Here is a 25,199-nt window from a genome sequence, read left to right as displayed (position 1 = left end):
TAGAGTTGTTTTTATTTTTGTTTGTTTGTTTTTAATCACATAGGTCCTAAAATATGAACAGTATTTGGATAACCTACTTGTGAGGTTTTTACTCAAAAAAGCATTGACTAATCAAAGGATTGGGCACTTTTTCTTTTGGCATTTAAAGTAAGTCAAATTATTTTCCCATTTAATTCTTTATATATATATTACTTGTATTCTCAGTTGATGTATAAATATGTATTACTTATATACTGTTGTTTTTGTTTGTCTAGAAGAGTTTTCCATACTGAAAGTATATTGTACCAGTGATGAACTTCCCTCAGCCTTTTCTCTTTAACATTAAGTAAGCAGTAAAATTAAAACTAAATTTTATACAAGAATGAGAGCTGAAATATTTTTAAAGATTTTGATTCTACTTTAAGCAAAGTAAAATTTGCTAGGTCCAGATTAATGTTGCAATTGATTTCACCATATGTGTGGATTAAGATATCCCCCCACCCCCAAAAAACCTTGCCTTGGAATTCAGAACAATAATGACAAAAATCCCAAGTTTCTTACTAGAAAATAAGCTAATTAAGAATAAAAAATATTTTGCAGAATATGCTATATCTAATACACAAAGTGAGAGGTCATAAACCATGCACTTTTTTATAAATTTAGAAACAAATTTGTAATTAACATTATTTTTTAAATTTTAAAATAAATTTAAAATGGAATCTAGAAACTAGGTTTAAAATAACTTAAATTCAGGGACTTCCCTGGTGGCACAGTGATTAAGAATCTGCCTGCCAATGCAGGGGACACCAGTTCGATCCCTGCTCCGGGAAGATCCCACATGCCATGCAGCAACTAAGCCCGTGTGCCACAACTATTGAGCCTGCGCTCTAGAGCCCGAGAGCCCTCGTGCCACAACTACTGAGCCCTCGTGCCACAACTACTGAACTCTCGTGCCACAACTACTGAAACCCATGCGTTTAGAGCCCGTGCTCTGCAACAAGAGAAGCCACCTCAACGAGAAGCATGCCTACTGCAATGAAGAGTAGCCCCCGCTCTCCACAACTAGAGAAAGCCTGTGCACAGCAACAAAGACCCAATGCAGCCAAAAATAAATAAATAAAATAAATTTAAGAATAACTTAAATTCAGACACAGTACAGAAAAGGGACATGTATGCAGAAGAGTCAAATAGTGTTCACTGAGCTCTTCACTCCCTCTGTATTCATTGTATTATTTTTGTGCCTAATTTCCTTTTTTCATGTTTATGTATTTTGTGCTAAGATTAGTAAATGAAAAGTAGTTGAAATAAACCTAAAATCTAGTTTTTTTTAAATTTATATTTCCAGGAACTACCTGAAACTCTTAATTGTTTTGCTTCTAAATGATAGGTTTTAAATGATTTAAAACCTATCATTCGTTAGTATGATTGTATTAGTTAGTATTAGTTACATGATTATAACATTTTTTGAATTTAGAAAATGGGTTTCTTAAAAAAGGTTATGTGTATACTCATTAAAATCAATCTCTCTCTCTCTCTCTCTCTCTCTCTCTCTCTCTCTCTCTCCCCCCCCCACCGCCCCACTGACCTTTTAGATCTGAGATGCACAATAAAACAGTTAGTCAGAGGTTTGGCCTGCTTTTGGAGTCCTATTGCCGTGCATGTGGGATGTATTTGAAGCACCTGAATAGGCAGGTTGAGGCTATGGAAAAGCTCATTAACTTAACTGACATTCTCAAACAAGAGAAGAAGGATGAAACACAAAAGGTATGTGACTCTTCAGTTTGTTTTTCAGACTCCTTCATTGCAGTGGGGCAGGGTTATTTGAGAGCCCAGTATATATGCAGATCATGGGCCTTAGAATTAGGCAGATTAAGATTTGGATCCAAGCAATGTAATGTTAGACACATTATTTAGTCCCTTGAGATTCATTTTCCTCATCTGTAAAATGGGAATAATACTTTCCTCATAGGGTTGATGTGAGAATTAAATCATACAACATATGCAAAGCACCTCTCATGGTCCCTAGAACATGGGAGGTGCCCAGTAAATGTTAGTTCCCTCCTCTTTCCCTTCATTTCTCTTTTATATAGCCCTAAGTCTTTTTTTTTTAATTTTTTTATTGAAGTATAGTTGATTTACAATATTGTGCTAATCTCTGCTGTATAGCAAAGTGACTCAGTTATATACATATATATATTCATTTTTTATATTCTTTTCCATTATGGTTTATCACAGGATATTGAATATAGTTCCCGTGCTATACATTAGGATCTTGTTGTTTAGCCCTAAGTCTTTTTTTTGGCTGTGTTGGGTCTTCGTTGCTGCGCACGGGCTTTCTCTAGTTGTGGCGAGCAGGGGCTACTCTTCGTTGTGGTGTGTGGGCTTCTCATTGCAGTGGCTTCTCTTGTTGCGGAGCATGGGCTCTAGGCACGCAGGCTCAGTAGTTGTGGCTCGCGAGCTCTAGAGTCCAGGCTCAGTAGTCGTGGCACATGGGCTTAGTTGCACCGCGGCATGTGGGATCTTTCTGGACCAGGGCTCGAACCTGTGACCCTTGCATTGGCAGGCAGATTCTTAACCACTGCGCTACCAGGGAAGTCCCAGCCCTAAGTCTTAAAAATGATTTTTCCTTACTCTGTGTCATTTCTTTTCTTTTAATAATGACGCTGAAAATGAGTGGGAAGAAATTAGTTTCTATATTTCTAAGTTTAAAATGGACTCTTAGTCACACAGTAAATATATCACACACTTGAGTCACCTGCAGTCTTGCTTAGTGTACCTGAGAAACATGAAATGTAAAGGTTTTCATGACCTTTTCCTACTCCTTATCCTTTATTCAGTCCAACACACCCTACAGTAAAAAGTGAGATCATTCCTCACCTCTAGTGAAATGAAAAAAGAAAATCCCAGTTTATTAGTGAGTCCCCAAAGGACAGGCAATGTAAATTAGTAGTACTGAATACAGTTTTTCAACATTTTCATTAATGTTGCTTGAAGAAAAAAACAACTTTAAAAGAAAGTTACTGTGTTAATCTAAATGTCATACAGTATGTGACTGAGTTGATTTTATTGAAATTGTGGTATGTAAGTTCAAATACAGGTTATTAGAAAATAATTGTATTGTTTCTGCTGCTGGAATTGTGAGCAAGAAGAAATTAGACTGCTTTGAAATAATAAAATTTATTATATTGTAACTAAGGTAAGAAAAAAGAAATTAGATATTAGTTAAATTTGTAAATATAAGCATTTCTTCTAAAGTGAAGTTTTCATATCACAGATTGGCTTAAAAAGTGGATTAAAAAAGTGATTAAAAAAGGATGTTTCTTTCCACTTATGTACTAGAACCTTGAGTATAGTATGAGACTTTTCCCAACAATTTCTTTTAGACTCACTAGACCTTTTTTATTGAACAGAGAATGTGGTGTTTTCTGAAAAGCTTAAAAGTAAGGTTATTAAGCTAATGTGATATCTCCACAGTTTTTCCTCTAGAACAAAGGTCAGCGAACTTTTTCTTAAAAAGCTAGATAGTAAATATTTTAGACTTGGTAGGCCATGCAGTTTGTTGTAACTACTCAGCTCTGCTATTCTAGTGTGAAAGCACCAGTATCTAAGTGAATGGGCATGACTATATTCCAAGGCAATTTGACTTACAAAAACTGGCAACTGACTTACAAGCCATAGTTGACCAAGCCCTGCTCTAGAGCCAGAACACTGCCTCTGTCAGCATGCAGAGCTTTTGTCACAGGAAGGTGCACAGTACTGTCACTCTCACCTCTCTGAGTTGTGCAGCTCTGTGTTATAGAAACCCTTCTAATTAGAATGCAGCCAATCCAGGATATGGATTCAAAGACTGCACAATAATGAGGTTCCAGTGTATAAAAGAGATTAGCAATTAGTTTTACCTTTATCAAATCAACTTCTAACCATGATTATGCTCATTTATCAGGTACAGATGAAATTTTTAGTTGAGCAAATGCGGCGACCAGATTTCATGGATGCTCTACAGGGCTTTCTGTCGCCTCTAAACCCTGCTCATCAGCTGGGAAATCTCAGGTAAGGTACTTTATTGCAAGTTTTATTGATACATTTAAACAAGTACTTTCTCTGGAGAAAGTCTTGAAAAAGTCAAAATGTCATTGTGTTCAATAATATATGCTTGTCTCTCCCCTTTTCCTACCCTGCAAAATAAGAGTAGTAAAATTTTCTTAAGCTCAGACCTGCATTTATTCAGAATGAGTTTTTACTACTTTAATAATAGAATTTAAAACTTTTTATGGCCAGAATTTCTGGTATCATTGGATAAGAAATGGAATGTAATATCTGTAAAACAAATGAGATGTCCCTATATTTGTGGAAAATTCACATTCCATTTATAAGAAATTTTTAAGCTTAATATGTATTTTTTCTTTATACTACCTCAGAAATTAATTCATAAATAAAACTGAGGAGAAAGTTTAAAATTGTTATAACACTTCAAAAAGCTGTATAGTATATATATTTTAAAATAAATTGAGGCTACAAAGAATAACAAAGCTAAGGTGCCTAGTAAATTTTTCAACTATTTTAAAGGCTTGAAGAGTGTCGAATTATGTCCTCTGCAAAAAGGCCACTGTGGTTGAATTGGGAGAACCCAGACATCATGTCAGAATTACTCTTTCAGAACAATGAGATCATCTTTAAAAATGGGGATGGTAAGGAAGAATATTAATGGACTTATGATGCATGAATTTAGTTATATTTTTATACACAGGATATTTATGAACCCTGAAGATTATTGAAAGCCATTTAAGGAATATGCATGTGGTAAAATATATAATATTAAGCAAATGTCTTAACCTTTAGAATATGTATTTATAATTATTGAAAAGGAAGGAAGTACTAGGTTTAGAATCAGAAGGCCTGAAAATCATTTTGTTCAGCTGTGTATCCATTCACTCCATAAATATTTGACATGCTAGGCCCTGAAGTTGTAAGGATACACAAAACAGAATCCCTGCCCTCTTATAGAGTTTACAGTCTAGCAGGGAAAAGAGACATTAAACAAATAACTACAAAAACAAAATTACAACCCTGGTACAAAGGAAAAGTGTAGTCTGCTAAGGAATCATAAAAGAAGGTCCTAATTTATTTGGAGAACAGGCTGTGGGGGAATACATTTTTATATACTAAACAAATGTATCATTGATGGGTTTTCATTAGGAAATGACCTTTCAGCACTGAATTCTGTTAATCCAAATATTTTAATATAAACATGTTCAAGTTTAAGGATTCAGAAAAATAAGTAATTTAAATATTTTAATTTTTTTGTGAAATACATGCCACGTTATCCTACATTGTTATACATATGTGTTTATGCAGATACTTTAGAAATGGGTTAAAGACTAAGATTATTGCTTCCTTACAGATTATTTTGAAGAGCAAACATAGTTCTGTATATTTTCTGTTTGAAAACATTGTGATGATGTGATACTCAAATTTGTGCTTGTGGCATTAAGTGTTGGTATACATATTCTTTGAATTTCAGATTTACGACAAGATATGCTAACACTTCAGATTATTCGCATTATGGAAAATATATGGCAAAATCAAGGTCTTGATCTTCGGTAGGTAACCAATAAGACAACATGTATGCTGAAAGTTATCCTGAAAAAGTAAACCATTAGTAAATTTTAATTGTAAAATATATTAATTATAAACAATATAGAGGCATATACCTATAAATAAATGTATGGAGTAATAATTAACACTAGTTGATTACACTGTGGTACTTTCTATTTGTACTCTTCTTCCTTGGCTTAGAATAGCTAATGAGATTCAGCTAGGTAAGAAGAGCTATCTCCAATAAGCTGATAAAGACTCTGCAACTGGTCACTAACAATCTTTCCTTGGTATCTGCAGGGGATTGGTTCCAGGACCCCCGCCAATGCCAGAGTCCATGGATGCTCAAGTCCCTTATATAAAATGGCATAGTATTTGCATATAAGCTGTGCACATCCTCCTGTATACTTTGTCATCTCTAGGTTACTTATAATGCCTAGTGCAATGTAAAGGCTATGTAAATAGTTGCCAGGGCACAGCAAATTCAAGTTTTTCTTTTTGGAACTTTCTGGATTTTTTTTCCCCAAATATTTTCCATCTGCAGTTGGTTGAATCCGAGTATCCAGAATCCTCAGTTATAGAGGGCCAACTGTATTTAGGAGCAGGACATAGACAAGAGACACAAAAGGCCCCATTTTTTATTCAGAAGTTAAAGAGTTTAAAAGAAGTTTTCTTTCATTATATAAGTTTTCTAATTCTAAAACTTTATAAATTCTCTAATCTTGAGTCAGTTTTTCAGCAAAATTTATGAAAGCAACTAATCTTAAAGTTTTTGCCATTTTGTTGGTTTCTGCCCAACCTTCCCAGTTATCAGCATCATCTCCAAGTTTTCTATCCTGCCACATCTTCTCCTAGTCATTTTTGTGTCTAATATTTTATCCTTCTTTTACTTGTCCCTTTGCAAATTCAGGCAAAGTCCACCCTCTTCAAAAGTACTTTTGTCTGTAACTCTGGTAATTACAGTATTTAATTGTAAATTAGTAGCTATGCAAAAAAGCATCTAAAGTTAAATGAGCTAGATCGTTGGAAGGTAAGTTGTATCTTTGGAAAGTTGTTATGTTTTTTAACTTAAGTAAATTTAAATTAAAAATTTTATAAAGTTTAATATCTTTAATAATAAGCTTATAGGACTATGTAACGCTTTAAACTATGAGCATGTTCAACAGTAATAAAATTAAGAGAAAATGCTCAGGAGTACCACCTTAAGAAATTCCTTTATTTACCAGAGCAGATAGAAGAAAAGATTCCACAAGGAAAATGGTCAAAAGGGTAGGAAGACCAGAGTAAGTGATTCACAGAACCCAGAAAAGGGGAGAGATTCACAAACAGTTTACAGTATCAGGTGCTTCAGGAGTTATAAGAACTATGAAAAAGGCCTTGGATTTGATGATTCATGATTAGCTTTAAGAAGAGTTGAGTCAGTAGAGTGATAGAAATTAAGCTACAAGGAATTAAGTGAGAAAATAAAAATAAGTTTAGACTGTTACTCTTTTAGGAATTTAGGAAGTAAAGGAAAGGTGGAAAGAATGGACAGTAGCATATGAGAACAGGAGAGCAAGAAAAACCATACTTCAGTACTTATGTGCCAATGGGCATATTAGGTGCTTTTTTTTTCATTGTCTCTTTAAATCCTCACATCTCTACCCTTGACTACATGTCCTTTTTAATATTACATGTGATGAATGGGAAATACCCATAAAGCACTTCGACTGCACACCAAAGTATGGTTGTATCAAGGAAAAATCATTGGTGGGTTATTTGAGTTGTGGGCTAAACTAACTGCTTTTATCATGGAACATCATTTTTACTTAAAGAATAACTAACAGACAAGCTATGATTATTCAGACATGGATATTTGGTAAACATTTTCTTGAAAATGAACAATATGAGACTCTTCAGGGAGAACAGCTGACAGTATTTGTTGTCAAAAATCAAATTTAAGCTTTCAAGTAAAAATTAGAATTTTGAAAACCTTGTATCTACTGCTATGAGCTTCCCCCAAATTAAAGACTTTTCTGATGAGATCAGTGATAATGTTAACAATTGTGATTTTTTTTAGTTGGTATAATGAAAAGGAGATCAACATTTGGAAGATCTCCATAACTCAGTGAACTAATATCTTCCAAATGACCAATATAGGATATTATAAAGTCATATATGGGTAGAAATTCCATTCAGAGGCAAGATAAACAAATGGGTCTTCATGTAACAGAGCATGAAAAGTTTACTGTTATGGTTTCACATTCCACATTGCAACTTAAGAAACTATCTCTTGTCAAGTTTTGGAACAGTAGGAAAGAAAAATATGTACAATTATCTGAAAAAGGCTATTACTCCCTTTTCCAAATACATATCTGTGCGAGGCCAGATTTTCTTCATATGCTTTGGTCAAAACATTGCATTAGATTGGATACAAAAGCATTCATGAGAAGCCAGCTGCATACTATTAAGCCAGACATTAAAGAAATTTGAAAAAATGGGAAACAGTGTCACTCTTCTAAGTTTTTTTTTGTTTGTTTTTAGGGTTTTTGTTTTGTAAAAGATAGTATTTTTATGTAAATGAGTATAAATATTACTTTAAATGAATTAATGAATACTTTAATTTTAAAATTTTCTCCATTTTAATGTCTAATGTCAATAGATATAACCCACATAAATAAAAGCTCTTTGGTATCCTTGATAATTTTTAAGAGTTTAAAGGAGTCCTGAAACCAAAAACTTGAGAACTGCTACCCTAAGGTATTGTTTAGATGTCAGTTAAACATCTTTAAATTCACCCATTATTTTTAAAGTCATAAATGTTTATAAACTTTGAATAGCCACAATAATTTTCTTCATGCTTTTCTCATACACAATTAAATGCTTTCACAGTTGGAGGTTATAATAAATGATGGCAGATAATTTGATTTTTCTAGGAATATTTGTCATGTTGTAATAAAAGAAAAGTAAAACTAGGTTAAAGGAGTAAAGGTCATGCATGAAAAATTTGCAAATAGAATATTCCTGTATTAGCCTTGCTATTTTAGGGAGCGCCCTTCGAGTTGCTACATGGAATGATGCTCGATTCATGAATCTCCTAATAAAACCAATTAGATCTTCACATTAAAAAAAAGATAAAATACTTGCTGTTTTAAAATCCCATCATTTAACTGCAGTCTTGTTCCTTTTTCAGAATGTTACCTTATGGTTGTCTGTCCATTGGTGACTGTGTGGGACTTATTGAGGTGGTGAGAAATTCTCACACTATTATGCAAATTCAGTGTAAAGGAGGCCTGAAAGGTGCCCTGCAGTTCAACAGCCACACACTACATCAGTGGCTCAAAGACAAGAACAAGGGAGAAATGTGAGTTTATTATTCTTTTCTTTCTATGCTAGTAGAAGTTTGTATCTGATAGACAAGATTTTTAATGGTTGTGTATATTTCTTTGAGTTAGACCAGAAAAGAAAAAAAAAAACTGTATTTACATTGGAAAAAGATATGTTCAACCTTTGAAACATTTGAGATTATTGAGTTTAAATGATCAGAATTGCTTATAATTTGGTGAAATCCTGTACATTCACCTTAAGAATCTAAAATGTGTTTTTCTTAATGCTTATTCTTTTTTTAAAAGTTAAGGTTAAATTAATTAAAATTAAAAATTTTACTCCTAATTCATTGTTAAAATGATTAGAAAAAATTTATTTTAATGACATAAGTATTTTTTCACTATAATAAGAATTATGCTTTGGTCAGAGAATATCTAGAAATTTTCTTAGAAACCTTTGAACACTTGAGAATCCCAGAGTTCCTCAGATCTTCAAACATAATTACTTCCTCCCCCTAATGTCAGCGATTGTTTTCATTGTTTTAATACAGACTTTACTAAAAGACTTTGACCATCTTTTCCCAGTTTGGACTGGATCATTCTGTATTTCCATACTAACTCAAAGGTGTTTATTTCTTCTTTGTAGATATGATGCAGCCATCGATCTATTTACACGTTCATGTGCTGGATATTGTGTTGCTACCTTCATTTTGGGAATTGGAGATCGTCACAATAGTAACATCATGGTTAAAGATGATGGACAAGTAATAGCTTCCTCTTTTAAATGTGTCAACATTCTTTTTTTTAATATTTTTTTACTTATTTATTTGGCTGCACTGGGTCTTAGTTGTGGCATGCTGGATCTTCGTTGCAGCATGTGGGATCTTTTAGTTGCAGCATGCAGGATCTTCAGTTGCGGCATGTGGGATCCTTTAGTTGTGGCATGCAGGATCTTTAGTTGCAGCATGAGGGATCTTTTAGTTGTGGCATGTGGGATCTAGTTCCTTGACCAGGGATCGAACCCGAGTCCCCTGCATTAGGAGCACAGAGTCTTAGCCACTGGACCACCAGGGAAGTCCCTCGACATTCTTAAATTTACTAATTCAGGACATTGTATTTCTGCATTTGTCAAACTATAACATAATTTCTTATTTTTGAAAGCTGTTTCATATAGATTTTGGACACTTTTTGGATCACAAGAAGAAAAAATTTGGTTATAAACGAGAGCGTGTGCCATTTGTTTTGACACAAGATTTCTTAATAGTGATTAGTAAAGGAGCCCAAGAATGCACAAAGACAAGAGAATTTGAGAGGTAAGTTCAAGACATCAAAAGCACAAAATAAAGAATTCTTGCTGCTCTACCAAAACAATCGATATTTTTCAAGCAATTTAAAAATAAATGTTTTATTAACATTGTAGCATAAACTGGATATTTTAATGTGTTTATTTTTATTTATTTATTGTGTAATGCTGTGAAGGAAATGGAAAGAAAAACCAGTTTAATTTATTGAGTTAGTTAAGGCCTAAAAAGAAAGTGATCCTTAAACTTCATAGTACATTAAAAGTTTTTGTTCACTGCCGTTTAAAAATTGGATTCCACTTTCTCTTTATTAACAAATCATCTGTAGTGCTTCAAACAACACTTTTTAGTCATACAATCTGAGGAATTCAGTCAACCATCAATACCATGTTTATTCATAATTTGTCTTAACCACCATATGGGGTATCATTAGTCTATCTTAAACCTTAAAGTACTTTTAAAAACCTTTTATAAAATTCTCTTTTATCTATAACTCAGTCCTGGCCCTAACCTAATCCCTAGAGGCTTTAGTATGGACCAGTTCATACATTTAATAAATCCTTATTAAATTGCTAATGTGCCAGGCATTCTTTTAGGGGCTGATGATAGAGCAGTAAACAAAGTGCTTATGGACTCACAGAGTTCACATTCTGGTGTCAGGTAAAGGGAATAGAAAGTGTTGGTAAGAGGAGTAGGGAGAATGCTGTATTTTATAGTTTTGTCCAAGAAGGCCTCTCTAACTTTGTGACATTTGAGCAGAGACCCGAAGGTATTAACACGTTTTACTCCATACTAACCAAACTGTTCTTATTACTTGTAGGTTTCAGGAGATGTGTTACAAGGCTTATCTAGCTATTCGGCAGCATGCCAATCTCTTCATAAATCTTTTCTCAATGATGCTTGGCTCTGGAATGCCAGAACTACAGTCTTTTGATGATATTGCATACATTCGAAAGACCCTAGCTTTAGATAAAACTGAGCAGGAGGCTTTGGAATATTTCATGAAACAAATGAATGATGCACATCATGGTGGCTGGACAACAAAAATGGATTGGATCTTCCACACAATTAAGCAGCATGCTTTGAACTGAAATGATTAAGAAACTGAAAGCTCAGTATCTGGATTCTATACTGCACTGTTAATAACTGTCAACAGGCAAAGACTGATTGCATAGGAATTGCACAATCCATGAACAGCATTAGAATTTACAACAGGAACAGAAATAAAATACTATATAATTTAAATAATGTAAACGCAAACAGGGTTCGATAGCACTAAAATAGTTCATTTCAAAATTAAGCTTTAGAATAATGCGCAATTTCATGTTATGCCTTAAGTCCAAAAAAGGTAAACTTTAAAGATTGTTTGTATCTTTTTTTAAAAAACAAAACAAAACAAAAAAAAACCCAAAATATATAGAAATGATGGAGAAGGAAAAAGAATGATGTTCTTTTTTTGTCGTGCAAATGTTTTATGTTTTGAAATGTGGACACAACAAAATCTATTATTGCATTAGGTCCAAGTAAACTGGAGTTTGATGTTAAATTACACTAAGATTGGAAAATAATGAAAATTTTTATTTTTCCATTGCTGTTCAATTTATAGTTTGAAGTGGGTTTTTGACTCCTTGTTTGATGAAGAAAAATGCTTGGGGTGTAAGGGACTCTTGAGATTTCATCAGAGACTTTTCCTTTTTAATAAATCAAACCTTTTGATGATTTGGGGTCTTATCTGCAAAGTTTGGGAAGCAGTCACAAATGAGACCTGTTATAAGGTGGTGTTTTGGGGTTTTTTTTCTGGACAGTATTTACAAGAATCTGATTCTTATTTCCCAGGGAAATTCTGGGCTCCCACAAAGTAAATAATCATCATAGAGAAAGAACGAGCAGGAATAATTCTTGCTCCAGAACTGTACAGTATTCACCTTAGATTTTTTTTCTCCTTTTGCAATGAATTGAATACATTTTTCATGCATGTTTTCCAGAAAATAGAAGTGAGTATTAATGTTATTAAAAAGATTATTTTTTTTATTAAAGGCTATTTATATTATAGAAACTATCATTAATATATATTCTTTATTTACATGATCTGTCCCATAGTCATGCATTGTTTTGCACCCCAAATTTTTTATTGTTTGTAGCAGCATGGTCAGCTTTTCTCTTGATCTGTGGGTGAGGCTCAGGCACTATCCCATTTATACCAATGACTAGTGTATAACTACTTAAGGAAAACAGATGAAAGTTCCTCCTCTTTCCTTTTATTTTCTTCTGTTTTCACTTGAATCCCCCATCTTCCATCCTCTTTTATAGTTGAGAATGCCTCAACCATATGAAATTAGTTACCAAAATTAACACAATTTAGACTATCTTCCTGATTGCTTAACCCCTCTACCAAGGTATGTTCATGAATAATACTTTATAATAGGGGGAATAGAAACCATGAACTTTTTACCTTTTTAGCCTATTTATTCAGTATCTCCATAATAAAATTAGGGCCTTAAACCATTTTAAGATCATGTCCCATTTCCGAGTTGTCAGGGCTCACTCTCCAACTTTATTAAATTGCATTTGAGCACAGGATACATTCTTAAACATTTTGAAAAACATTAACCCAAGATGTAGGGGCTAAGGCTAGTTATCACTCTACAATCTGATATTTTACTCAGTATTTCAAATGAATGATTAATGCCCTAGGACATAGCTTTAGCAAATGTCCAGGTGCCACACCAGAAAAAGTGCAATAATTTACTGACAGTTTTCTAGACTAGGCATATTATTGGAGTACAACTTTATGAAGACTGCACATTTTATACAGCATCACTTAAAAAATATTCATTTATGAAATCAGTTACCTATAGTAGAAGTCTTGAATAGTGAACGGGACTCTAATACAAATAATATTTGACTATTTTAGAACCCTTAAAGGGCATAATTACTGGAGATTTAGGTACCTCACTAAAGCATGTACATAATATTGCCAGCAAGAAAAATAAATTTGGGAACTTATTTAGGGAACTTACTTCCCTAAACTGTCTTAGAATAGTTAAGAAGAATTTAAACTTTGTTTTAAGCAGGAAACCAGATAGATTCTTTTGCAGATATAGATTTCATAACATTAAAATTTCATGATTAACAATTAGTGTCTTTTAGATTTATTCAGTTAATACATACTAACATCCCAGTATTTTCTATATCAGGGATTAATTACAGGAAAACTCAGTGAAATGGTACAGATCTGAAGCTTTGATGGTGGAAACTGAAGTTTTTAACAGAGAACTGTGTTTTACTGAGTGCCAAAAAAGCTTTGAGCTTCCTTGCACAAAGTTTATACAATTTTTGCATTTTTCACATCAGTCCAGATAGTTCCCCTTCCCCTAGGACCTCTCCACCATTAAAACACAAGCCACATAACTTTTATCATTTACGTTTATTTTTAAGTTATTACAACGAAATTAATTCCGTTTGAAGAAATGTAGACAAATTCTATAAAGAATATACATTAAATGAACTAGCTAAATGCAAAGTACATTTCAAACAAATCCAAGCAGAGTTTATGTAAACAACCTTAAAAATAAGGGAAAAGGGATAGGTAGTACTCAGAAGGCAAGGAACCAGAAATTGAATTAAATGCTACATGGGGTGACTAGGATATGTTTCAAGTCAGTGATAATATAGCTACTTCCAGGTACTTGAGTATCAGAGATCAATTCCAGTTGGTCAGTTTCTATGGCTGACCATCCTTGTCATTGAATGTGGTATAACTGAGCATTGGCTCAACAATTTCATTTGGTCACTTAAGCAATATTTCCTTCAATGACTATTTTGGAGAAAAGAAGAAAATCAGGTTTAAAGAAAATAAAACTAATTTAAAGACATTCTAGCAAGAAATAACTATTTGAAAATCATGCTTTAACTTTTTATCATTTTCAGCTATATAAAATCATTTATTTTGAAGATTTTTAGAATGCTGTTAATTTAAAATCTGTTACTCATGTTGTGGAATTTGGTTTTTTAAAAAGATGTTTCTCATTGGGTTTTTTAAAGAAGAGTGGAATTTGGTCACTATTTTACGATAGAACCTAAGCTTTTTGTGGTTCTTAGTGTCCTCTGTAAAACTTAGTGTCAAAGTAATCAACTTTGAGGTTTTTCCCTTCCAATCTGCTTTATATTACAAGCCCTTTAGGAAATGGGAACCTGGTGAATATACAATGAATTGTAAAATATTTTAATGTGTAACTTTTTCAACTGTGAAACTATGACTATTGGTTTTTTGAAGAAAACAGCTGCTGATAAAGTATATTGTGTAAAGTGTAGTTCTTATTAATCAGGAAAATAATCAATTACTTGATTAGAATGTATATACCCTCTTGGATTTTATTTTAAATGGATTGGTGATTTTCAAATAGGTAAAACACAGTCCATCTGTATTTTTTTTCCATCAAAAATCTAGTGATTTGGCATTTATTAAAAAAATTATGAGCAGCCTATTTTAAAGGCACCATGGAAATTTCACAGTACATAAACTTGGGTTTCTTAATGATTTGTAAATCCATTTAATTCATATCATGACCAGTAGCTCATGCTTGCCAACTTTTGAAGAAATTTAATTTCCAGCATTATTTTAAAATCAGCAAGTTAACTTTTTCTGAATGTTGTAAGTTCCTTTTGTTTCTATATCTGCACAAACTGCAGACCTGGGCTGGACCCACACATTCAAAATCCACCTTAAAAGTTGATTTTGATGTCCAAGACATCACTAAAATACTTCAGTTTAAAGACCATATGTGGTGTTATGGATTGTGGTGCTTCTACCATTTAAAAACAACTTTCATACTTCAGATGTTTTTGAGAAGAGGGGAATGTGGAGGGAGGAGTTGCTTGAATGAATTACATCCTTCATATCCATCCTGCTCAGATTGGGCACTAAGAGATGGCTGCAAGTTGTGAGAGTATATTGTGCGTACCATGAGGGAATTAACTCTTCATCAAGGATGGGATTGTGAAGGCTGAACTATATGATTTAGCACTGATAGAATCCTCAGACAATATCAATAATTCTTGCTGACAGAGAATAATACAGCTGGGCTGTTTTTTAAAATATAAAGACAAACCATTTTTATTTTTTAATTATTACATTAAAAATTGTAAATGTATCTTATGTGCCATGGCCTGGGAAGCCTTTTTTCTTTTCTCTTCAAAGTTATTTTCACTTTCTGAAAAGAATATAGTGTTTAGCTCAAGATAACTCTGGTCCTGATAAAATTGGATGGGTAACTCTACCTCAGAAGGTTAATAAGGAAAAAAAATAGATGAGTCAATAATTCAGTACTTCCGGCTCTGATACGACAGAGATTTGCAGGGCACTGTATTTTAGATTTATAAAGTCAGAGTTGGCATGCCTTGTTTTTAATGGCATTGGAGACATTAAGAAAAAATTTGTGTTAAAATTTAATCTTTGCTCCAACCATTAGGAAAAGGCAGTAGTGCCAGGAGGTTCATGGTACTGGCTTCTTGAATTCGGCATTTGAAATTAGTTTTGTTTTCTTTATTATTAGTGAAATAATTGGTGTGTGTGTATTTGCAGACATTTCTATTTGTATACGCAGTGCTTGCTAGCCCTAGTCAAGAGGCATCCTTTATAAAAGGTGTAAACATCAAGGTTCTAAAATTCAGAAGAGTTTAAAATTGATTAGGAGTTTCCCAAGTTGGGATGTTAGTTTTTAAACAAGCTTATTTCCTTCAAGTACTCCACTTGAGTAAGGTTTTGCACTTTTTATCAATGCAGCGCCATTCCTTTTGCTTGGTTTTAGATATGTTCATATTTCAGCCATGCTAGTTAGCATAAAGTGATAGTTAAGAGCCATAAGAAAATCTTACGACTTAATTTTTACACAACTACACTTAAGAGTTTTAGCAGGGAAGAAAAAAGTAAAATCAGTCCACTGTACATATTAGTGTAGTTTGGTAGCTGATTTTCACTACCAACAGTAGACTCCAGTCCTCATGTTGGTAAGTATGGGGAGGGTAATGCATTTTGTAAGCATTAAATTAAGTTTATGAATCTATCTAAAACATTATTTAATCTCTCACTACAATAATTTTGTGGTTATGCTAAGAGCCATGTATACTTTTAGGTGATTCTTTCTTTTGTCAATCCTTCTAGGATAGCAAGGAGGCAGAAAACCTTCACTGTTTTATTATTTTCTCAGAATATCTTTAATAAGACTAAACTCCTTAATTCTAGTATAAATTTCCAAATGTGGTCACTATCCACTGATTTCATAAGAAAAATCCTCTTATCAGATTTATGTTCCTAAGAGTACTGGACAGCTTGGCCTTCATCTGATTTGTAGAAATGTTTTTGGCTATGGAACCAAAGTTTCTAATGCAGTTAATGGTTTCAATGTGACTCAGTCCTCAGACTTTATTGGATTGAATAAAATCTAAAGGAATGTATGCTTTTAGAACGTAACATCTTGGGAATGTGGCACTACCAAAATTAGAGTACTGATACATCAACTGTTGACGTTGGAAGCTTCAAAAAGGAGTTCCCATCACCCTCTTTAGCCCGATTTATTGTAGCAAATCTATTTCACTATATTTTGTCATTCAATGAGTTGGAGTCCTGTGGTATACTGCATTAGTTAGGAGGAAAATGTTTTTAAATGTTCTTTTAATGATGGCCCAAAAAGTATTCGACACAGCAAGTGCATGTGTTATTGTACTGAGAATATAGAATAATACAGTGTCACTAAATTTAAGACCTCTCCCCAGTCTTGCTGTTCCTGGCAAGAAGTTTGGCCTGTGACTGCACTTACTGTTTATGCTCATCAGAAACTGTCAATGTCTGCTTTACTTTAACTTTGCAGTCTGTAACGTCACGCTGTTTATTAAAAAAAAAATATTACTTTGACTTGTGTCCAAACAATCCTTAGTGTACTATATGTTAAACAAAAAACTGTGATAATTATATTTTGCCATTTCTTTTCAATACTTAACAGCACACCAGTGTTGCTAATAATCAAAATTTAGCTGAATTTGAGTTCTTGTCAATAATGACTAAGTATAGTTGACTAAAAACCTGAAACTATTATGCCTTAAAAGCCAGTTTTTCTGTCCCAGTAAAGTGAGGAATATTAGAGAAATACCTGTTTAAATATTAACTTCCTTTAAGCATGAAGAATTATGTGCTTGTATTTTAAGCAGAAATATATGTGTACACATACATGTATGAATGTGTTTGTATGTGTGGACAGACTTTTCCCAAGTCAGTTGATGACTAGAACCTAAAAGTGAAGTTCAGCTAGAAGCAAACTGGTTTTGCATTCAGCTATCATAAACCTTGCAAAAGGTAAGTCTGGGCTTTTCTTGGACCAGTAATTCACATGGGCATTGATATTTAGTACTTCTAAGCAATTCACAGCAAATAATTGCTAAAATTTTGTTTATTTTCCAAATGGTTAGAGTGACTTTGAGTTAACATTGTTGTAAACTGACTTTGTTCTTCAAGCATAATGTCTCTCTTTCCTGAGATGGACCAAGTAGCCACTAAATAAATGGAAAATTATAGTATTTGAAACACTTTAGGTTTCACACTTTCATGCACTTCAGGTTTCAGACTGTTTTGAATTTGTTAGAAGAAAAATCCAAAGAACTGCATATTGTTAGATGGGTGTCAAACTTACTAAGAAATGGAATAGATATGTGCCCTTAATTTAAGAAATCTAGAGAATCTCAATTTGCAGAATGATTTAAAGTGTGTATGCATACATATATTTTATTATGGGGAAGTCTTTGGCATACAAAATAATTTATTACAACCTTTTAAACATCATGTTCCGGACCTTAAATGCATATGATATTTAGCCAAGAGAAGGTGGGGAGGAATCCTTTCCTGCAGCTCCCTACCCCAGCCCCTATACCCAGCTGTCCAACAAAAGGTACCAAGACCGCTTGAATTTATTTTTAATAAGAACTGTGTATACTTAAGGTTTACAATATGATGATTTGATATACATAGTGAAATGATTGCTACAGTCAAGCCAATTAACGTATCATCTCCTCACATAGTTACCTTTTGTGTGTGTGCGTGATGAGAGCACCTAAACTCTATTCTCTTAGCAAATTTCCAGTATTCAATACAGTATTATTAACTACAGTCATCATGCTGTACATTAGATCTCGAGATTTATTCATCTTATAACAAAGTTTGTACCCTTTAACCAACATCTCCCCAATTTCCCCCACCTCCCCGCCCCTGGTAACCAGCATTCTGCTCTCTGCTTTCTATGTATTTGACTTTTTTAGATTCTACATATAAGTGAAATGCAGTTTTTTCTTTTCTGTGTCTGAATTATTTTACTTAGCACAATGCCCTCCAGGTTCATCCATGTTGTTGCAAATGGCAGGATCTCCTTTCTTTTAAGGCTGAAAAATATTCCATTGCATGTATTTATACACGCACACACACACACACACACACATATATATATATACACACATATATACATATATATATATATATATATATATATCACAATTTATTCATCTGTTGATGGACACTTAGGTTGTTTCCATATCTTGGCTCTTGTGAATAGAGCTGCAGTGAACATGGGAATGCAGATATTTCTTGGAGATCCTGATTTCATTTCCTTTGGGTATATACCCAGAAGAGGGATAAGGCTGACTGAAAACTGAAGCTTAGCAAAAGTTTTGTTATCTACTAACAAACATTTTTGAGCACCTCTGCTACGTACCAGAAACTAAGCTAGGTGTTTTACATCTCTTCCTTGTTTCTTCCCTAAAAATAACCTCATGAAAGAAGAGATCATCCCCATTTTATAGATAAGAGTGGCTCAAACAGTTCAGCTGAATTGCCCAAGGATACATATCTGAAAAGTTGTAATTATGGCCTACAAATTCAAAAAAATTGTACTCAGATACATGTTCTCGCCATTATTCCACACTAGAAAGAGGAGAAAACACCAAAATTGTTCACTGCTAGTGAAGTCAATAGTGCTCTGTTATTCATTTTATTTAATAATGTGTGACTTGCACTTATTTGCTAAAAAGAATTAAATTGGCTTAGAGTCAAAGTTTCTGTTTTGATTATATCTACGTATAAAAGTTGTTTCAAAAGTCATTCTTTCTATTGTCCATGATGTACAATATTTTTAGTAAAATTGTAAAGATACTTTGAGGAACACTGGTTTCAAAACGAACTCTGTTTTCAACTCATATTCACCTTAACCTGGAAAGCACTTGTTCGGAGAGTCTTGTGACAGTATTTAATAACCATGGTTGATTCATTAATTAAAGTACGGACAATTGTTGACTATCCATGTGGGACTTTTCTATGATGCGGATTACCTGAGATGAATGTTAAATTCCATCCAGTACAGCTTCTCCCTACTTCATAGCACATTTCTAGCTATCTCTCACTCCCTCCAGAATGTACACAAAGAACAAAATGCACTTATGGAAAGCATAATTAGAAAAACTTGTCGCTCAAAGAAAAATCACATGGTACACGGCAAGGTTAAGTACAAATACGGCTAAGCTTAGTGAACTTCCTAGGCAGCGGCTTTCCTCCTTTCTCATAGATGGTGAGGTACAACAGTAGGTCCACATTTTCTGAAATTATCAGATTATTATCTTCTATAGTGAATGAACTGCTCTTCACTAAGACTTGAGAAATGTTTTAATGTGAACTATGTTGCATAGAACTAGACTGGCTGTTCAGTGCTCAATAGCTTAGAAACCCTCCTCATTTATTTCCACAATGACAAGTTCTAGCTAGAGCTGATATTAGATGAAGCACAATGACTGTGAGCTCATTTTGCCCTGTGGAAACAAAAAATGCTTCCCGGCTGATGTGGAGAGATTTGGAGTAAAAAAAGATGGTGAATTTATATGTATTTATAGAATAAATAAATACCTAATGAGATTTTTCTTTCCCACATGAAATGTCATACCTTGCTTCTACGCGGTTAGTTTGCAAGCAGGCATAATTAGGTCCTCAAGTGCAGAAATTGCAGGTATCTGAAGGCCCGGACTTTGGCCACCATCTTAAGATTTCTCTGCTCCTTCCTTTGCTCCTCCCAACACTCCACAGTTTGAATTGATGCTGTGCCATGTAAGGAACTTTGCACTTACCTCGTCTCGGAGTGCAGTGCTATATTTTTCACGTAAGAGGGACAGGTATTGTGTTAATCTCACCATGCCAACTATCAGGGCGCCATCTGTCAGTCATGAAGGCCAAAATAAACGGTGGAAGATAACCATTTGGTCATATTTTTTATGAGAATGACGTCTTCGGATCGGCTGTCTGGAGTGTGGAAGCATGAAAAGGGGGTCCCATTTTGTGATCAAAGAATTCCTTTATGTTCAGAGCACTGTCGAGCAAATCATTTCTATCCCAGTAGCACTTAGGTGTATAGAAGCACTAGGAATATGGAGGAGGAAGAAAGGTGAGGGCACTGTCTCTGAAAACAAGCACTTAAACAAAAGCTTTAATTCTGAAATCGCTTCAGACTGAAGCTATGAGGAGTTTTAATCTCAGAAGGTGATGAAACCTATTACATAGCTCATGGGGAAGGGTTGCCAGGAGGGCAAATATTGAAATGGCCATTTCTGAGCGCTAAACAGGATGTGGGAATAAAGACATTGAGGTTTATCACCATATCCACCAAGCACTTACGACACTGTGCCAAGGGCCCACAAAACTGTTTGAGACCTTAAAGATTACTGCATCCAAAATAGAAAACCAAACTCATCAGATTGAAATTAGTGCTTAAGTAAACACAACAAAGTGTAAAATGTCAACTAATCTAATACAGCTCAACTTTTATAGTTATGTGAAAATGTTCCCTTTAAATCATATGAACCTGTTCAGTATCCTTTAAAGGATATTCTTTAAATTTCTTTGATAAGAAAAATTACTTGTTTGATTTAAGGTGGACTGTAAGTACATTTTAACGTTTTCGATATGATGGGAAATGGGACCTCTAAAAATAAGACTGCCAAAAATAAGAATGATGAATAATTTTGTTCATTGACCCAGTCTTTAAATTCTAGACACCAATATGACCTCTCTTTTCTATATACCCCATTTTTCCTCCAAGAATGCTTTTAGCTTCATTTATCCTGATTGGGTCATTGTCACAATGTTCACTGGAAGAAAACAGATTTATCTAGAGTTGGCTACTGCACCTTGCTAGGGACAGTCTGCCATGGAAAAGTTGCTGTAATTAGAACTGTTTCATTACATGAACTTTACACTACCTTGGAATTTATCTGGACAGCCTCTTCATTATAATGTAGGAGCACTTTCTGACCTGAATGGGTGAGCTTCACAAACACCTGCAGACACGGGTACTTGCCCTGACATCGGCAGTCCACACCACAGGTGAAAGTCCATCCAGTCGTCCAAGATGTGCGTGTGGATGATAGTGCAGTTAGATTCTTCTCTCTTGAGTGCTTCAATTTGGAAAAAAATAAATGATTTTCACCCCTAGAAAATTTAGTCCTATATTTCTAATGTGGTAACCCGAGGCGTCTATTTCAAAGCAATGTAGGATGATTACAGAAGGCATCTAACGATTTGGGAGCATGGAGAAGCTTGCAATGGGACAAACAGCAGCAAAGTGCCAAGTTCCATCTCAATTATGACCCTCCTTGCATATTTCTCACTATAGATCAATGGTTTTCAAACTTCAGAATCACCTGAGTGGGTTTCTTAGAATGAAGAATTTGTTAAAACATGGGTTCTATGACTTCACTCCCAGGATTCGGGTTCAGTTGACCCAAGTTGAGGCCCATGAATCTGTATATTTAATAGTATTTAAGTTGCAGGTACTTGGAGAACCACACCTTGTGCAATATGATCCCAAATACCGTAACCACAAAGATTCACACTCAGAAATCTTATCTCTCCTGCCTCATCATCTCAAGATGCACCCACTGGCTTGTCCTGGTGAAAATGTGCCTTTGGAAGAAGTCCAACCACAGGGCTCTTAGACAACATAGCCTCCGAAAGTTGTGGTAACAAGGTACAATTCCACTCTACTTCCAAAGAGGCAAATGCAAATCATATGAGGAATCTCTCATTAGAAAACTTGCCATGTTTTTACTATTAGTAATTTCCTTAAGGTCAAGAACTATATCCTATTCGTCTTTATGTTCCTCAAAGCATAAAGCACAATGCCTCTCACACAGTAGAAGCTCAATACGTGTCGTACTGAATTAAATTTTACTTGGAAAACATTCCTTGAGAATTTACACATGCACTGCATATACAGAATGTCACAGGTGCAATGAGACGGGGCAGACAAAATTCCTGCCCATGAAGACTTTGCGGTGGTGTTGAAGAGAAAGGACACTTGTGTATAAAATAATTAGAGAACAGGTCCAAGATAAAGTAAACGAGAGTGAGAGGAAAGGCTCCGATTGAATGCACAGGTCCACCTCCTCATGTATCCTCACACTCACATCTAGGTGAGTCTTTGTGTTTATTTCCCCGTGCCTTAAACACAAGAAGTTAGATTAGCAAATTCTAAAGCCAGAATGTTTGAAAAGCATTGTTTAGCTAGGTTCAGACTGCACTCTCATTAAGATCTTGGACTGTATGTAATCATTTTTCTTTATTAACATAACAAACTGAGACACACTGCATTTTAATATGATCTCAAGGCCCAGGGCATAAAAAAAAATCACTAGATATGGCCTTAGAGGAATAAAATACTGGGCAAGTGAAAATGCAAAAATGGAAAATAAGGTTCCTTCACAGGTTTAGCACTGGCCTGATTTTCACAAAATTAATTTCTCGACTTATTTAGACCAGGCATCTTAAAGTATTTAGAGTTGTCTGCCTTTCTGTGTTAGAACTTAAAACTCTCTAAATCCTAACCAAGTACCAAACAGAGTTTGATTTGAACCTTCCTTGAAGATTTCAGGAAGCTCCAATATAGAGAGTGGGATATTCTTTCCTATGTACAAGGGCCAGACCAGAGGCTTTCAGGTAGAACCAGGAATGTATTTAAGGCTGAAACATTCAGCATGTTCTTTCAATAGTATTGTGTGTCTATTTGTCTACAAATAGACAAATTCCATCGTTTGATTGAGAAATGAGGGTATAAGGGAGTGGGGATAGGTATGAGCTACCCAAGCCTCTCAACTGTTATGAAGCAAAACCTGCATCTTTTATGAAGCAAAACTATTCTCTGGTGGCACAAGATCACAAGGCAAGAGAGATGAGAACTCACCACTCTTAAACATTCCCTTAATTACTTCCAGCAAACTATTTCCAGAAATGCTTAGAAAAGTAAGTTTTAAATATGAGTAACAGTTTGGTACTAGCTTACAGAAGGTAACTTCAAACCATCTCCCAAATATATCACATTTAAAAAAAATAATCTGACCTGCACACACATGCACACACTCACACATTTATTGAACTTATGTAGATGTATGTAATGCAGATATAGATACATAGATGGAAAATGGAGTAACAGGAAAAGGAAGGTAGAAAGCTAGAATGAAGGCAAGAGTAAGGTACAAAAATGTAGCCTCCAGACCATAAGATCCCCTATAGTTATAAAAGCTGGGCCACAAATTTGGCTCTGAGCTTCCTAGCAGCCAAAGCAATGAAGGAAACACAACCAGATAAAAGATTCCTGGTGTCCACTGAATAAAAGCAAACTGGTTGATCAGAAGCAGAACAGATTCTCCTGCTGCTAATATCAGAGAGACAATTCCCCTGGAATCCTTCCAATGGTAGCACTGTGTGCTATAGTGGAGGATAACCTCCATATTATTGCCCTAACAATGGTAACTCAGGAATGGTGGGAGATGAATCTGATATCAGAATAACAAAAGCAGGCCATACAGTTCCTTTCCTATGACCTTTTTCTTCACTGAACTCCTAGGCCTCCCTCTTCCCCTACCCCCTGGGCCTTCTGTTGCTCTTCGGCTAGCCAAAGGGGAGGTATACCTTGCTTACCCCTTACTCAGTGCCACCCTCCTCCAAAGTACCCCATGTTGTGTGAGCCTGTCTCCAAAATTAAACAGCTCCTCTACAACCCTAATCAACACTCCCATCCTCCTCACTGCAGCAAACTTCAGTTAAGTATCAGGAGGCAAAGAGTCTTATATCAGAATGAATAGGCAGATTATTTACTGGCTATATGACCTTGGGTATTCTACTTGGCCTTTCTGAGCCTCAGCTTTCTCATTCATAAAATGAAAGTTAAGTAATAAAATAATACTTCCATCATGGACTTGCTATAGGTTTAAATAGGATAAAATATAATATATATTTGACATATATATTTAATAAATGGTAACTTATTACATGTATTTACTAAGGAAACTACTTAAAAGGAAGAAAACTAATATTTATTGAGCAACTACTATGTGCCAGGTAGCTATTAGCAAACTCAAAAATCTCAGACTCAAAAAACTTTTGTTATGCTCATGCAAAAGCTCATGCTCATCCCCTTCCCTGGGATATCTACATGTTAAAGAAAGACTTTACTACCTACAGAAATATCTAATATGTGGACCATTGTTGAAAGAATTTTGAGATTGGAGGAGGGGAGTGGCAAAGGAGTATCTTCCACTTTCTTACCACCTCTTCCTCCACACCCAGTTGCCTCCCAGCACTGAGAGAGGAACAGGGATTCTGGAGAAACCAAAGCCAGCCTCCCCTCCCCTCCTCTACCACTGTGCTTGCACCTGATTTGAACTGGAAATTCTAGGTCTCCTCTCTCTGTTTCTTACCTGAGCATGAAGGGCTTTAGGATGGTTATTCCAAGCAAGAAGAACATTAGGACAGAGAAGCCTATCATTGCAAACCCTAGCAGCATGGCTCAGTCCTCTGCAGCACTGGATGGCAGCTTCCTGTGCACATCTGGCGGTTCTCCGTCATTGTAGTCTATGTTTCTCTTCCTCCCCAAGGTAGAAAAGGCTGTCCTTTGTGGGAAGAGGGAAGGAGATATTTCAGTAAGCTCATAAAGAACTG

At 34.9% G+C, this 25,199-nt stretch overlaps 1 protein-coding gene and 1 pseudogene across 2 annotated transcripts in view; one reads left to right on the top strand and one right to left on the bottom strand.

The window, feature by feature from the left end:
- The window catches only part of PIK3CA (phosphatidylinositol-4,5-bisphosphate 3-kinase catalytic subunit alpha), a 111,353-nt gene extending 96,015 nt beyond the window's left edge, over positions 1–15,338 (top strand). Inside the window, exons 13-21 of the mRNA XM_022571747.3 lie at positions 44–147; positions 1,572–1,743; positions 3,923–4,029; positions 4,546–4,667; positions 5,501–5,579; positions 8,747–8,917; positions 9,526–9,643; positions 10,041–10,192; positions 11,001–15,338. Of these exons, the coding sequence (XP_022427455.1) occupies positions 44–147; positions 1,572–1,743; positions 3,923–4,029; positions 4,546–4,667; positions 5,501–5,579; positions 8,747–8,917; positions 9,526–9,643; positions 10,041–10,192; positions 11,001–11,271 (1,296 nt within the window). The 3' untranslated portion in view covers positions 11,272–15,338. The remainder of the gene's footprint in view (positions 1–43; positions 148–1,571; positions 1,744–3,922; positions 4,030–4,545; positions 4,668–5,500; positions 5,580–8,746; positions 8,918–9,525; positions 9,644–10,040; positions 10,193–11,000) is intronic.
- Positions 1,561–25,199, bottom strand: part of LOC149749391 (calcium-activated potassium channel subunit beta-3-like) — a 37,115-nt pseudogene continuing 13,476 nt past the window's right edge. The window contains exons 4-6 of the transcript XR_016392903.1: positions 22,670–22,703; positions 21,464–21,658; positions 1,561–20,624 (exon numbers count right to left, since the gene is read on the bottom strand). The product of XR_016392903.1 is annotated as a calcium-activated potassium channel subunit beta-3-like (transcript). The remainder of the gene's footprint in view (positions 20,625–21,463; positions 21,659–22,669; positions 22,704–25,199) is intronic.

Source organism: Delphinapterus leucas, chromosome 4, assembly GCF_059928025.1.
Source record: "Delphinapterus leucas isolate spDelLeu-1000000601 "Yukka" chromosome 4, BTC_Dleu_Yukka2, whole genome shotgun sequence".
Taxonomy (NCBI): Eukaryota; Metazoa; Chordata; class Mammalia; order Artiodactyla; family Monodontidae; genus Delphinapterus; species Delphinapterus leucas.
This window is presented reverse-complemented; position numbering and strand designations above follow the sequence as displayed.